General features: G+C 39.3%; 1 protein-coding gene across 2 annotated transcripts in view; it reads left to right on the plus strand.

Annotated features, from left to right (window-relative positions):
• The window catches only part of evi5l (ecotropic viral integration site 5 like), a 42,863-nt gene that overhangs the window by 10,820 nt on the left and 17,690 nt on the right, over positions 1-14,353 (plus strand). The window contains exons 2-12 of one of the 2 annotated variants that reach the window (XM_006787477.3): positions 5,206-5,596; positions 8,867-9,056; positions 10,211-10,435; positions 11,291-11,365; positions 11,613-11,738; positions 11,955-12,098; positions 12,251-12,340; positions 13,123-13,220; positions 13,500-13,560; positions 13,656-13,709; positions 14,267-14,299. In XM_006787477.3, the coding sequence (XP_006787540.1) occupies positions 5,355-5,596; positions 8,867-9,056; positions 10,211-10,435; positions 11,291-11,365; positions 11,613-11,738; positions 11,955-12,098; positions 12,251-12,340; positions 13,123-13,220; positions 13,500-13,560; positions 13,656-13,709; positions 14,267-14,299 (1,338 nt within the window). In that variant the 5' untranslated portion in view covers positions 5,206-5,354. The remainder of the gene's footprint in view (positions 1-5,205; positions 5,597-8,866; positions 9,057-10,210; positions 10,436-11,290; positions 11,366-11,612; positions 11,739-11,954; positions 12,099-12,250; positions 12,341-13,122; positions 13,221-13,499; positions 13,561-13,655; positions 13,710-14,266; positions 14,300-14,353) is intronic. The other variant, XM_006787478.3, reaches the window with a different exon arrangement.

A 14,353-nucleotide genomic window follows, 5' to 3' on the forward strand; every position in this document is an offset into this window, starting at 1 on the left:
AAAAGTAATTGGTTTTATTATTCTACTGCTGACGAGTTACTTTTTATTTGAAACCATATGATATCGATATCTGGTGTCTTTGTTTCAACACAGCACCATGCGTTATATCATTCGATTGCTGTATCGATTGCTGTATCGATTTTTTTTTTTTTTTAATTACCCAGGCTAACATTAGCTAGTAAAATATTACGTTTATGCCAAGCTTGTGCTTTGCAAGGTCCTTATCACTGAAAGTATCAAGCGCACAAATGCACATGTAGGTTCTTCTTCTTCTTCTTCTTCTTCTTTTTAATCCTTTATAAAAGAAATTCAACTACAGCTCAAAAAGCATGATTGCATCAACAATCTGCTGAATGATAAAGCCTTTTTTTCCTCCTGGGAAATCACACCTCAGTTTATCTTATGAGGAATTCAATTAAAAACTGCCCTCAGCCTTCTATTCCAAACCAGTGGTGTCAGCTGCTCATAAACTGTGTGAAATCTGAGTTTATCTCTCTGAATTTACTCTGTAATTCATTCGATTTGTTTAATAGTTTGGTTTTAATAAATTCCTCAGCTGCTTGCAGTCATTTTGTGGCACTGTTTCTGAATGTAGATGAATGTGTGACAATGTCTTAGCCCTTCTGAAAGCTGTGCAGTGTGATCTTAACTGAATAACAGTGTAACAAGTAATTTGCAGTAACCTTTTATTGTGATTTTTTTTTTTTTTTTTTTTTTTTAAATATGCTGACCAGTCGATTCTTCCCTCTGATGGAGGAAAAAAACAAAAAAACAAAAGTTGTGATTATGTCTGTGTAAACCACATTAGAGCGCTCAAATCTGTGTCGATATATCTGCATCACTGGTTCCACTCAGCTAGGCATGGCAAAACCATCTCTCTAATCACAGAGTTCATAGAGTGATACAGAGTCTAAGAGCCACTGCCATAAACATGTAATATGTATATGTTAATAAATATAGAAAAAAAAAAACAGTTATTACTTATATGGTCAAATAAAGATTTGATTGATTGATATTTTTACCTGCAGAAAACTATAAAATCTGCTTTGATAGTCTTGTCGGAAACATATTGGAGGATAAGATAAATATTGGAGCCACGCAGCACCAGACAATAAAGTCTCTAAATAACACTTGTTACAAAGTGGAAGCAGGATAAAGAGAAAATTAGCTTCATACTTATTGAGTTCTGACTCAGAAACTTGATTATTACTATAACTCATTGTTCTACATCAGACTGTCAGCTTCACCTTCTATTCAATTTCAATTCAATTTTATTTATATAGCGCCAAATCACAACAAATGTCGCCTCAAGGCGCTTCATAGATACAGAGAAAAGCCCAACAATCATATGACCCCCTATGAGCAAGCACTTTGGCGACAGTGGGAAGGAAAAACTCCCTTTTAACAGGAAGAAACCTCCGGCAGAACCAGGCTCAGGGAGGGGCGGCCATCTGCTGCGACCGGTTGGGGTGAGAGAAGGAAGACAGGATAAAAGACATGCTGTGGAAGAGAGACAGAGATTAATAACAGATATGATTCAATACAGAGAGGTCTATTAACACATAGTGAGTGAGAAAGGTGACTGGAAAGGAAAAACTCAATGCATCATGGGAATCCCCCGGCAGCCTACATCTATTGCAGCATAACTAAGGGAGGATTCAGGGTCACCTGGTCCAGCCCTAACTATATGCAAAAAGGAAAGTTTTAAGCCTAATCTTAAAAGTAGAGATAGTGTCTGTCTCCCGAATCCAAACTGGAAGCTGGTTCCACAGAAGAGGGGCCTGAAAACTGAAGGCTCTCCCTCCCATTCTACTTTTAAATACTCTAGGAACAACAAGTAGGCCTGCAGAGTGGGAGCGAAGTGCTCTAATAGGGTGATATGGTACTACAAGGTCATTAAGATAAGATGGGGCCTGATTATTTAAGACCTTGTATGTGAGGAGCAGGATTTTGAATTCAATTCTGGATTTAACAGGAAGCCAATGAAGGGAAGCCAAAACAGGAGAAATATGCTCTCTCTTTCTAGTCCCTGTCAGTACTCTTGCTGCAGCATTTTGGATTAACTGAAGGCTTTTCAGTGAGTTTTTTGGACATCCTGATAATAATGAATTGCAGTAGTCCAGCCTGGAAGTAATAAATGCATGAACTAGTTTTTCAGCATCACTCTGAGACAGGATATTTCTAATTTTAGAGATGTTGCGCAAATGGAAGAACGCAGTCTTACATATTTGTTTAATATGTGCGTTGAAGGACATATCCTGGTCAAAAATGACTCCAAGGTTCCTCACAGTGTTACTGGAGGCCAAGGTAATGCCATCCAGAGTAAGAATCTGGTTAGATACCATATTTCTAAGCTTTTCAGCGCCGAGTACAATGACCTCAGTTTTATCTGAGTTAAGAAGCAGAAAGTTAGTGGCCATCCAAGTCTTTATGTCTTTAAGACATTCCTGCAGTTTAACTAATTGGTGTGTGTTATCTGGCTTTATGGACAGATAGAGCTGGGTGTCATCTGCATAGCAGTGAAAATGTATGCTATGTCTTCTAATGATGCTGCCTAGGGGAAGCATGTATAATGTAAACAGAATTGGTCCTAGCACTGAACCCTGTGGAACTCCATAATTAACCTCAGTGTGTGAAGAGGACTCTCCATTTACATGCACAAATTGGAGTCTATTAGATAGATATGATACAAACCACTGCAGTGCAATACCTGTAATACCTACAGCATGTTCTAATCGCTCTAACAGGATATTATGGTCAACAGTATCGAATGCTGCACTAAGGTCAAGAAGGACAAGCACAGAGATGAGTCCACTGTCAGAGGCCATAAGAAGATCATTTGTAACCTTCACTAAAGCTGTTTCTGTGCTGTGATGAACTCTGAAACCTGACTGAAACTCTTCAAATAAACCATTCCTCTGCAGATGATCTGTTAGCTGTTTGACAACTACTCTTTCAAGGATTTTTGATATGAAAGGAAGGTTGGAGATTGGCCTATAATTAGCTAAGACTGCTGGGTCTAGAGATGGCTTTTTGAGTAAAGGTTTAACTGCAGCCACCTTGAAGGCCTGTGGTACATAGCCGATTATTAGAGATAGGTTGATCATATATAAGATCGAAGAATTAATCAATGGCAGGACTTCTTTGAGCAGTTTTGTAGGAATGGGGTCTAAAAGACACGTTGATGGTTTGGAGGAAGTAATTATTGAAGTTAACTCAGAAAGATCGATTGGAGAAAAAGAGTCTAACTTAACATCAATGGAACTAAGAGTAGCTGTTGATAATATTACATCTGTGGGATGATTATTGGTAATTTTTTCTCTAATGATAAAAATTTTATTTGTGAAGAAGTTCATGAAGTCATCACTAGTTAACGTTAAAGGGATGGTTGGCTCAAAAGAGCTCTGACTTTTTGTCAGCCTGGCTACAGTGCTGAAGAGAAACCTGGGGTTGTTCTTATTTTCTTCAATCAGTGATGAGTAGTAAGCTGTTCTGGCTTTGCGGAGGGCTTTCTTATAAAGCAACAAACTATTTCTCCAGGCTAAATGATGATCCTCTAAATTTGTGACACGCCATTTCCTCTCCAGATTACGAGTCATCTGCTTTAGGGTACGTGTTTGAGAATTATACCACGGGGTCAGGTACTTCTGATTAGAGACCTTAGTTTTCACTGGAGCTACAGTATCCAGAGTCGTACGTAGTGAGGAGGTGAAATTATTAACAAGATAATCGACCTCTGTTGGGGTAGCGTTCAGATAGCTGCTCTGCTCTGTGTTGGTACAGGGCATTGACGATGATAACAGTGGCTGGATTATATTCTTAAACTTAGTTACAGCGCTTTCAGAAAGACATCTACTTTGATAAAGTCCACTCTCCACTGCTGCGTAATCAATTATTGTAAATGTAAATGTTATCAAGAAATGATCAGACAGGAGAGGGTTTTCAGGAAACACTGTTAAATGTTCAGTTTCTATGCCATATGTTAAAACAAGATCTAGAGTGTGATTAAAGTGGTGGGTGGGTTCTTTTACATTTCACTTTCACTTTACCTTCTTTATCCTTCATAGAGCAGTGAAACAAAATTTACACCCCAGGGGCCAAATCAACCCAGTAATAGGTTGCCATCTGGCCCGCAAACAGTTTTCTGTTTTACTAAATGAAACTGACTGAAGAGGATCAAAGCTTTGTTTAATGTTGTGTTAACTCTTCAATGTAACCACAGTATTTTTACCTGTAGCTTTAGAATAGATAGAAATAGATTATTAGGTGTGGGTGACATAGCCTCCAAATTATATCACTATATTTCAAGGAAATTATGATAATAAGTAATGGGGGAAAACATTATTGGAAGCACTTTTTGGTGCTTCCAGTTTACAGGCAGTGGTATTTATTAGTGTGAATAAAAATAAAGGACAGTTTCCATCCTTCTTTTCCAGTGAGTTAATGCCATGTTAACAGACTACCTGATTCAAAGGGAGAATCTGTTGCTACAAGGCACCAGCAGCAGCAGTACAGTGCAATAGCAGTGACACATTAAATTAAGAACAAAATTAGCCTTTGTACTGTTTTCTTTGTAAACTTTAAATCAAATTTGCATAACTGCTAAATACTTTAACAGAAAAGTAACTTAATCATGTAACTCCTGAGGAGTCGGCACAATAGTGTGAAAGTTGAAAAATATGTTGTACCTGGAGTGTTTGATCTTGAGTTAAGCTTGTTAAAAGCTGCTTAAAGCCCATACATAACCAGCTAGCATATAGCTAGCATGTCCGCCTTCATAGGCTAGATGTTTTTGATGGTGTGTTTTTTGCCTCATGTGATGAAACAAGTTTGTTGTTTCCACCTTTAGCAGGAACAGTTTTGTTGCATATTTTGTAAAGCGTTGAGCTTTCTTGAAGGTTGTTGTAGTAACTCCCTGCTCCTTTTTTACTAAATTGTCATCAGAGAGTCACACTCGGCTCTCCTTGTTAGTAATGCCTGGGTTATTTTTGTCATTGTGTGCACTAAGGAGCATAAACGCTTGATATCGTTTGATATCATGATATGATACTTTCATATCGCATCATTATACTGGTATTATCAGGCAATATAGTATGGCACCTGTGTATCAACTTATCAAGTTAATAACAATGACATGAACTAAACTATTTTTGTTTTTTATTTATTTAGCCTTTGCTCACATACATTTCTTTTAATTCTTGGCAGGTTTGAGGACCTCTGATCATATAGGCTTGCCTGGTGGCCAATCAGGCAACAGCCAGGCTCACTAAGGAAGGAGACATACAGTGAGACTGGGAGACGTTTTTTTGAGCACACCTGCACTGCTTTACCCACCTCACGCCAACCTCAGCGTCATGTCTATCCCCAGCGGCAGCCCGGAAAGAGAGGGTTCTGGTGGGGCTCCCCCTCAGCTGGAGTGCCCTTCCTCCCCACCTGGCATGGATCCAGATCCCTCATCGAATGGCAGCCCTGTGCTCAGCCCAGACTCCTCTTCCCACGATGCAGTGCTGTCAGCACCTGCAGCCTCCCCAGCAGACTCCGAGAACTTGAGTCCTGATGAATTGGAGCTGCTAGCCAAACTGGAGGAGCAGAACAGGTAAGATCAGTAGTTTTCATTGTTGTGTTAAGCTTTTAAACTGAAAACACAGCAGTTTTTTTAGCTTCAATGTGACCCAGGGTTTGTTAACTATTTGAGAGCTGCAAGTTTAATTGCAGTTTTCACACGGAAATGAAAACTGCATGTTTAAGAACCCTGTTTATGTTTGATGCACTGATTGTTGCATGTGCAAAGTGTTATAGCCAACACAGCATTGTTATCAGAATGGGGTAGTCTCTTTTTGCTGAAAATCTTCCCCAAAAAATCTATTTCTGCCTTGATTTAACACGGAAATGCCTGAAGAGATTCGCCTGTTCACAGGGAGATGAAGCTGAAAAGACACTAAAGCGTATTGCATGCCAGCAGTTATGACTTCACATTTGGCACACACCACTGAGCACAAGGACAACAGCGAGGATGAACTGCTGTTAGTCACCAGGCAAATCTAATAAAAAACACTTAAAAAGATTGGCAACTTTGGCCCAAAATAAGCATTTTTTTTCTCTGCAGATTTACTCACTATTACATTATCAATATCTGCCTCATCTCACCTGAAACTCTGAATGAATGTTTTGCTAATTGAAAAATTGGAAAATTACTATTATGTTCATGCCTGTGAGTGTATGTAAACTTCTTACCACAACTGTAGATACTGTGAAGGAACGAGCTGGTTAGGCATGAAGTCACAGAGCAGTTATAGAAAAAGTAGATTTTATTTTATCTAAAATTGCCAAGAAAACCCAACAAAGTTTTACAAAAGTTAAAATATTTTTATGAATCCTTGAAAGAGATTAAATAAATAGCTAAACTCAAGTTGTGTTATATAATCCCCTGTTCAGTGTTGGGAAGGTTACTTTTAAAATGTATTCCACTACAGATTACAGAATACATGCCCCAAAATGTATTTTGTAACGTATTCCGTTACGTTACTCAATGAGAGTAACATATTCTGAATACTTTGGATTACTTAATATATTATCATGCTTTTTACAACTACATGACTGTACTATTGCTGTGTGATTTATTACTATTACTGAAGGCTACTCACCATACCAAGATTTTTAAAACTTAATATAAAATGAGTAACAGGAGGGTGGACATTAGGTAAGGCTGCACTTTTTGCAGCCATCACAAACTATTCAGCACGTATATAAAACAGGTCCCATAGTAAAGTGACCTCTGGCTAATACGTCAGGTTGCGTGTCGGGCTGGTAACCGAAAACTAGCTTTACTTTGTTGTCTGGCAGGGAGAGGCGTTGAAAGGCTGCTCCAACTTATTGTTTCGGAGGAAAACACGAACACAGTGTACAGTCGAGTCTTAATAGCTTACTTACAACTGGGCTACACTGCCCATGAGGCTACATTCTTTAGGGCTATGCCTGTAACACTCTGCTTATTGCCTTCATATTAAATAATAAATTTAATAAATAATTTTTATTTTATTTTATTTTTTTAAACAAAGTAACCGTATTCGGAATACCACCTTTTAAAATGGTAACTGTAACGGAATACAGTTACTCATATTTTGTATTTTATATACGTATTCCATTACTCCCCAACACTGCCCATGTTAATATTACAACTAACTGCTCAAACAAAACAGACCCAAAATCAGCTTAAACAAACCAAAGACTGACCCAACAAACAAGAGACAAAGGAGAGATAAAAATACCTCCTCATCCGATCAAATAAGAGACACAAGAGGATCATACACTCTAACAAATGAATTCATTAGAAGGAAACAAACCCAAGAGTTATAGTTATAGTAACTGTAATGGTTACTTTATATTAACATAAATTAATTAGAACTAAAGTCAAGAGTCCAAGGAAATAGTCCTGGATTCCTGGGCATTCCAGGACGTCAGCAGCTAAACGGACTCCACGGCATACTAAGGTTAAACTGTGTACCACAAATAGAACCAAGGTATTTCATTAAATGCTAAACAATTACGAGAATGATGTGCGATATCAAAGATTGTGTTGTCAAGTTTGTGTTCGTGGAACTCAATTATGATGAGAGGTTCCCTGCAGCAAGGAGGCTTCATGGTGTTACGGCTTCTTTCTAGGATTGTTAAAGTTCACATATAGAACAGAAGGGAAACACTCTGCCTAAATGCTCGCATGCAACTATATATTCACGTCGGGAAACACTTCAGGGTTGAAAAAGACAAAAAGCTACATCTAGATAGAAATTCGCATTGAAATAACCATTTTTGACATCCAAGTGTAATGGAGTCAGACATGATGGAAAAGATTTATAGCAAATATAAAACTTTTCTGGTTTTCTGATTAATACAGCTGAATTGTGTAGCCTCTGTTAATAGTCACGATAGCAGGAGGGTCACATGAACCACCATGGGGTTCACTCAAGACCAACTTAGTTAATTTTCTTTAGAGAATAAAATTTTATAATCAAAAATGATTAAAATAAGATATTTTGCAATTTCTATGTTGTGTGTTACTTCAGGAAGCTCTGTGTTTCAGGATCTATTTTTCCTGGGATAAATTGGAACATTTATTTTCTTGGCTTCAGAGAAAATAATTGTTGTTGTTTTTTATTTAAGGTTGAGGTTTAATCTGTGTTAGTTAATGTTTAATCCCACACAACCAGGAACACTAGCCTTTGCATTGGAATTTGTATTTATAAATGTGTTACCTTAAATAATCCACCACTGCAGAAGGAGTGTTTTCATTAGGCTGTATTTACTGCCATCAAGCTAAAATCCCAAGAAATCACTTTGAGAAGAAGAAGAACAGTAGCACATTTTCAGCTTCACAGCCAGTCCCAGCAGAATGGTGAGAGTGCTGGACGGAGGGGTAAAGTGACTTAAAAGAAACAGACATTTGAGGTCAAAGTGGACTGAACCTTGGAGTAAGGAGCTGCCCTTCTTAATCACATCACCTCTGCATTTTGCTGCCCTGCTGTACAGCAGACTCCACAAGGACTTAAAGGAAATCACTCGCCCCAGCCTATATTTGAGTTCGAGTTCTTCCAAATTCAAACTTATAGTTCAGGAGCATTTTAGCTTTAGCTTAGCATATAACCATTAAACCCCCTTCCCACCTAAATAAATGAATAAATAAACCAAGGGGAACATGCCTTGCAGCTGCTGGTGCCTCTCTAAATTTAGCATTTTTTGCAATGTCACATTCTGCCTCTCGCTCTCGCTTATCTTAGCTTAACTCTCCAGTGTGTAACATAAATAAGCTCTCCTGTGTGATCAGTCATAAATTCAGCTTCCTGTTCTCATAATCTGTGTCTTCACGCAGGTTGCTGGAGGCTGATTCCAAGTCCATGCGGTCAATGAGTGGCTCGCGACGCAACAGTGGCTCCTCGCTGGTCTCCAGCTCCTCGGCCTCCTCAAACCTGTCGCACCTGGAGGAAGACACGTGGATCTTATGGGGCCGCATCGTCAACGAATGGGAGGAGTGGAGACGCAAGAAGGACAAACTCCTGAAGGTGAGGGGAGAGTCTGGCACTTGAAGTGGAGAATGAAGTATTTGGAAGGCACATGTGGTTTTTTTCCCTAAGAATGAGTCACTGAGTGCAATTCAAAATAAGAACACCAGTAAGGAAATTATGAGTCTCCTCATTTTATTTTTATAGTTGGCGGGTCACATTTCACAAGTCGATTTTCCAATTTGTTTCCTAATGTCTGACTCATATTCTGTTTTTGCTCTTTTTTTTTTTCTTTTTTTTTTAAGTGGCTGGTTGGTCATTTATAGCTTTGCTCACAGACTATGACTGGGTTATTTCTATTCATGAAGTCACAGTGGGTGTCCTTTTTCTAGCTGTCTGCAAGTGTGCTCAAAAATGTCTCACAGTGTTACCCTCAAATTCAGCACAAACAAAAACACTCTTTTTTTGTTTGTTTGTTTTTAATACAGTAAAATACCAATAATCCCCTCTATCTGCCCTCTGCCTCCCATCCCTCTCTTTGTCTCTCTGTGTCCTCCATCACAAAAAGACTAAACCCCAGGGAAGACAAGACGGACGAGAGAGGACACAATAAAAATGAGTCAGGGGAACCTGGGAGCTCACACAAACCAAGCAAAAATCTATAAGCAGCCTATAAATGCTGAAAATAGAAAATAGCAATCCATCATAATTTACAACTGCGTGTGATTACAAAACGATGCTAGATTGTCCTTGTAAATATAAATCTGTTAGCGTTTCATAATTGAGATTGCATTGATGTCTTTTCTTCTGAGGTGCTTTAATATCTGTAAAATGACATCTTTCAGTATATAAAGAGGCTGGGTATTAATAATAATAATAATAATAATGGATTGCATTTATATAGCGCTTTTCGGGGCCCTCAAAGCGCTTTACAATTCCACTATTCATTCACTCTCACGTTCACACACTGGTGGAGGCAAGCTACAGTTGTAGCCACAGCTGCCCTGGGGCAGGCTGACAGAAGCGATCATCACTGGCCATCACCAGTAGGCGGTAGGTGAAGTGTCTTGCCCAAGGACACAACGACAGAGACTGTCCGAGCCGGGACTCAAACCGGCAACCTTCCGGTTACAAGACAAACTGCCAACTCTTTGAGCCACGACTGCCCTGTACTCCATTTTAATATCACTCGTTTCCCTCTCTCTGTCTTCCAGGAGTTGATCAGAAAGGGCATTCCTCATCATTTCCGGGCCATCGTGTGGCAGCTTCTGGGCAACGCCACAGACATGCCGGTGAAGAACCAGTACTCTGAACTGCTGAAGATGTCCTCCCCCTGTGAGAAGCTAATTCGCAGAGATATCGCCCGCACCTACCCTGAGCACGAGTTCTTCAAAGGCCAGGACAGCCTCGGACAGGAGGTCCTCTTCAATGTCATGAAGGTGAGAACTGCAGCGTTTGATCACCTCAAGGTCTGAATTTATCAGGGGGAGGGGCTTTTTTTGTATTTTTGAAACATGGTTTATCATCTGTAAAAACGGACTTATTTACACTGTGAGCTTTGAAATATGTGTATTGGTCACACTGGAGAAAAAATAGGACCAAACCAAAAATGGTTACAAGCACTAAGCGCTGATTTTGGTTGAGCCGCAGTCTTCGATCACTCTGTAGTGTCACTGTAGCACAACAGCCATATGAACAGTCAACTTTCTGGAATTTCCTTAACTTGCTTTCTTAAATGACATGTCTACAAATAAATGTCCGGACAAGAACGACTAATATGGATATGTTGATTTGACAGTGGTATGAAATTATTGTATTTAGCTATTGTATTAATTTTTTTTTTTTTAAATTCCGACTTTATTTCAGAATGACAGGAAGTGCTGTGTAGTTTTAATGAAACCCTAACATGCAAAACTAAAAGCCATTTTTAAACCTTTAATCTTTCTGCAACAAATGGAAGGATTTGATTGGCTGTGTCTTTTTGATCAGACTGAGTTTTACCTTTCGTAATGTGATTTTTGTTCCTGGGGAGAAAAACAAATTGCAGAGACACACAAAAATGTGGAAATATGTTTACTGTCATGGAGACAAGCTCGTTGCCTGTCTGCAAATCAGTCGAGCTCCCTTATAGCTGAGCTGCTCAGGAAATGAAGGGACCTCTGGTGACTTGTTGGTCCTGTCGCTAGGTCTGATTGTCCTGTCACAAATAAAGATGTATTTTTCTAATCATACAGAACATAGTAACTGAAATCTAGTGTGTGTGTGTGTGTGCATCCTTTTTTTCCTTTTTTCAGGCGTACTCTCTGGTGGATCGAGAGGTGGGCTACTGCCAAGGCAGCGCATTCATTGTTGGATTGCTTCTAATGCAGGTAATTGTCAAACGGTGTGCTGCAGGAAACTGAACCATAAGAGAATATTTTGCCTCAAGGCTCAGCACATTTTATCTGTAAACAATCTCTTTATTATAGCCACAGTTATTTATGTAGCAGGTCTTTGAAAAATTAAAGTGCAGTTAATTTGTTTTTTGAGATTTCTGTGAAATAGAGATGGTGTATAATACACAGTCCAGCATAGTTTGATAGTTTGATTTCTAACAATCTTCTCGCCTTCTCCCAGATGCCAGAGGAGGAGGCCTTTTGTGTTTTTGTTCGTCTGATGCAGGAGTATCGCCTGAGGGAGCTCTTCAAGCCCAGCATGGCAGAGCTCGGTCTCTGCATCTACCAGTTTGAATATCTGCTACAGGTAAAAAGGAAGCAGGAGCGTGCATCTAAAAAACGATAAATGTTGCAGTGTGAACGCTCTCCACAAAGGGGCAGCAGATCTTTCTTTTCTTTTTTGTTTTTTTAATCTCTAGCACATCACTTATTTTTCAGGCATGTTCTCTTGGGTCTATTTTAGTTTTTTGAGATGTTAACTTTCTTTCCTGTTTTTGTTTTTTGTTAACTTTTGTGATTTCAGGAGCAGCTTCCAGAGCTGAATGTCCATTTCCGGTCCCAGAGTTTCCACACTTCCATGTATGCCTCCTCCTGGTTCCTCACGCTTTTTCTCACCTTTCTCCCTCTTCCTGTCGCCACACGCATCTTTGATATTTTCATGTATGAGGTAAGAAATATACAAAGCATACAAAATATCGAAAGATTGGTTATAACTGTGGATATGTTCCACCTTACTAATTGTGTTTTTCAGCTATATATATACATATATATACATATACACACACACACAAATTTATACAATATCTGACCTCTCTGCAGGGCCTAGAGATTATCTTCCGTGTAGGCCTGGCAATCCTGCAGTACAACCAGACTGACCTCATTCAGCTGGACATGGAGGGCATGTCACAGGTACGCAGCTGTAGCTTTGCGGTGCCTTCTGCAGAAATTGTTTCATGCACAGATTGAGCCATGAGTCAAAGGCTGAACGTCCCACTTTCCTTTTTGCACGCAAGCTTCCTGAGCTACAAATCTAAAGTTATGATCTAATTTGATAAAAATAAGCTGCTCTCGTTTACTTCCATTCAACGTGATTTTATCTGATTGTCTTCTATGAAATGAAACACTGACTTGCTGCTGAATTTTACACTATGTTTGTGTTTAAATTTTGTGCCCGTCAGGCAGCGTCCACAAACTGGATATACAGCAATTCAGTAGAAAACGTGTAATTTTTTTGTTGCTCACTAATAAAAACCTTTTAGATAGGTGAATTTGATCTGGATCTTAATTTCTTATCTTTGATCATTTCTTATCTTTATCTTCATCACAAAACCTGAGGAAAAAACATTAAGTTTGTACCTGCCAGCCTGTACATTTCCCAGTTTTTTGACTTGCACTGCAAACTTGAATTAATTTGAATACTGTATATGCCTCCAGTTCCTAGAAGTGCATATACATTTTTACGCATGCCATATGAGACTGTCATGTCATTGAATCAAAGTATATTAAAATATCTTAGTTTCTTTTTTTGTTGTTGTTTTTTTAAGCAGGAGCTCCTGGCTTGCCTCAAGGCCTTTTGTAAATCTGTGGCTGTTTTTTCTTCACTCATTAAAAAAAAAAAGCGAGTCTCTGCATCTTCATTAAATATGAATGACCATCTTTGTCATGTGCGTTTCTCCCTTGGGGTCTGCCAGCATTTCCAGAAGGTGATCCCCCACCAGTTTGACAGCTGCCCAGACAAGCTGATCCTCAGGGCCTACCAGGTCAAATACAACCCCAAGAGGATGAAGAAGTAAGAACGCTCGTTAGTCGGCTAACAAATGGTCAGACTTAAAGCTGGAGAGCCTTTATGTAGACCAGTGAGAGTTTTGTTTGTGTCTTACTAATGCTGAGGTTTCTACACTTAAGCGTGTGCATGGTTGTTGTTGTGCGTTTGTGCTGTTTAGGTAACTTCTGAAAGTTGTTTTTCTGCGCTGTACACCTCAGATCTTTGGCTTTTAAACATTATAGTTAAAAACAAGGAAGATTGAGGTAACATTACGTTTTCTTACTGTTGTATCTTTCTCCTCAGACTTGAGAAAGAATACACCACCATCAAGAACAAAGAAATGGAGGAGCAAATTGAAATTAAGGTGCTTATATCTTGTTTGTTTGTACTGCAATAAAATATTTGAAAAGTGAAGTGAAGCAAACATTTTCCACTTGTCTTCCCTCTCTCTGTGTTCAGAGGTTACGCACAGAAAACAGGCTGCTGAAGCAGAGGATCGAAACCTTGGAGAAGGTGAGATAGGCAGATGTGACTTCAGTTTATCTAAATGCTAATAAGCATGAGAACTTCACTGAAATAGAGAAATTGGATGAGCCTGAGCTAACATGCTTCACATTTTGATCCTAGTTAAATTCTGTGTGGTTCGGGGTTGAAATTTACAACTTACGAATATACTGTTATTGGTTTTCTTTCCTGTGTGTGTGTGTGAGAGTGTGTGTGTGTGTGTGTGTGAGAGTGTGTGTGTGTGTTTGTGCGAGAGAGAGTGTGTGTATGTGAGAGAGTGAGTGTGTGCACCGTGGCGTGTGCCCGCCTTTTGTGCTGTTTCAGCACGCTGCTTTTGTTCATATTTTCCTCTTCTGTGAAATAGTTTTCTGAATGATCTCACTGCTGCCTCTTTATTCCCTCACAAACATGTCTGTGTTTGGTTTTCTCAACTTTTTCTTACGTCCCTCCTCTTGGAATTCTTCCTGGTTTTTCTTGTGTTTTATCCTTCCTGGTGACCCACTGCTTTTCACTCTCTTCATCTCTTTATTTTCATCCTCTTGTTCCTCTCCTTCGTTGCGCTGTAGGAGAGTGCTGCTCTTGCAGACAGACTGATACAGGTAGAGTACTGTAAACCACTTTCCCACTGACCTTGCTGTCCTTTGTCCTACTCA

This window comes from Neolamprologus brichardi, chromosome 6, assembly GCF_056152115.1.
Source record: "Neolamprologus brichardi isolate AB-2024 chromosome 6, ASM5615211v1, whole genome shotgun sequence".
NCBI lineage: Eukaryota > Metazoa > Chordata > Actinopteri > Cichliformes > Cichlidae > Neolamprologus > Neolamprologus brichardi.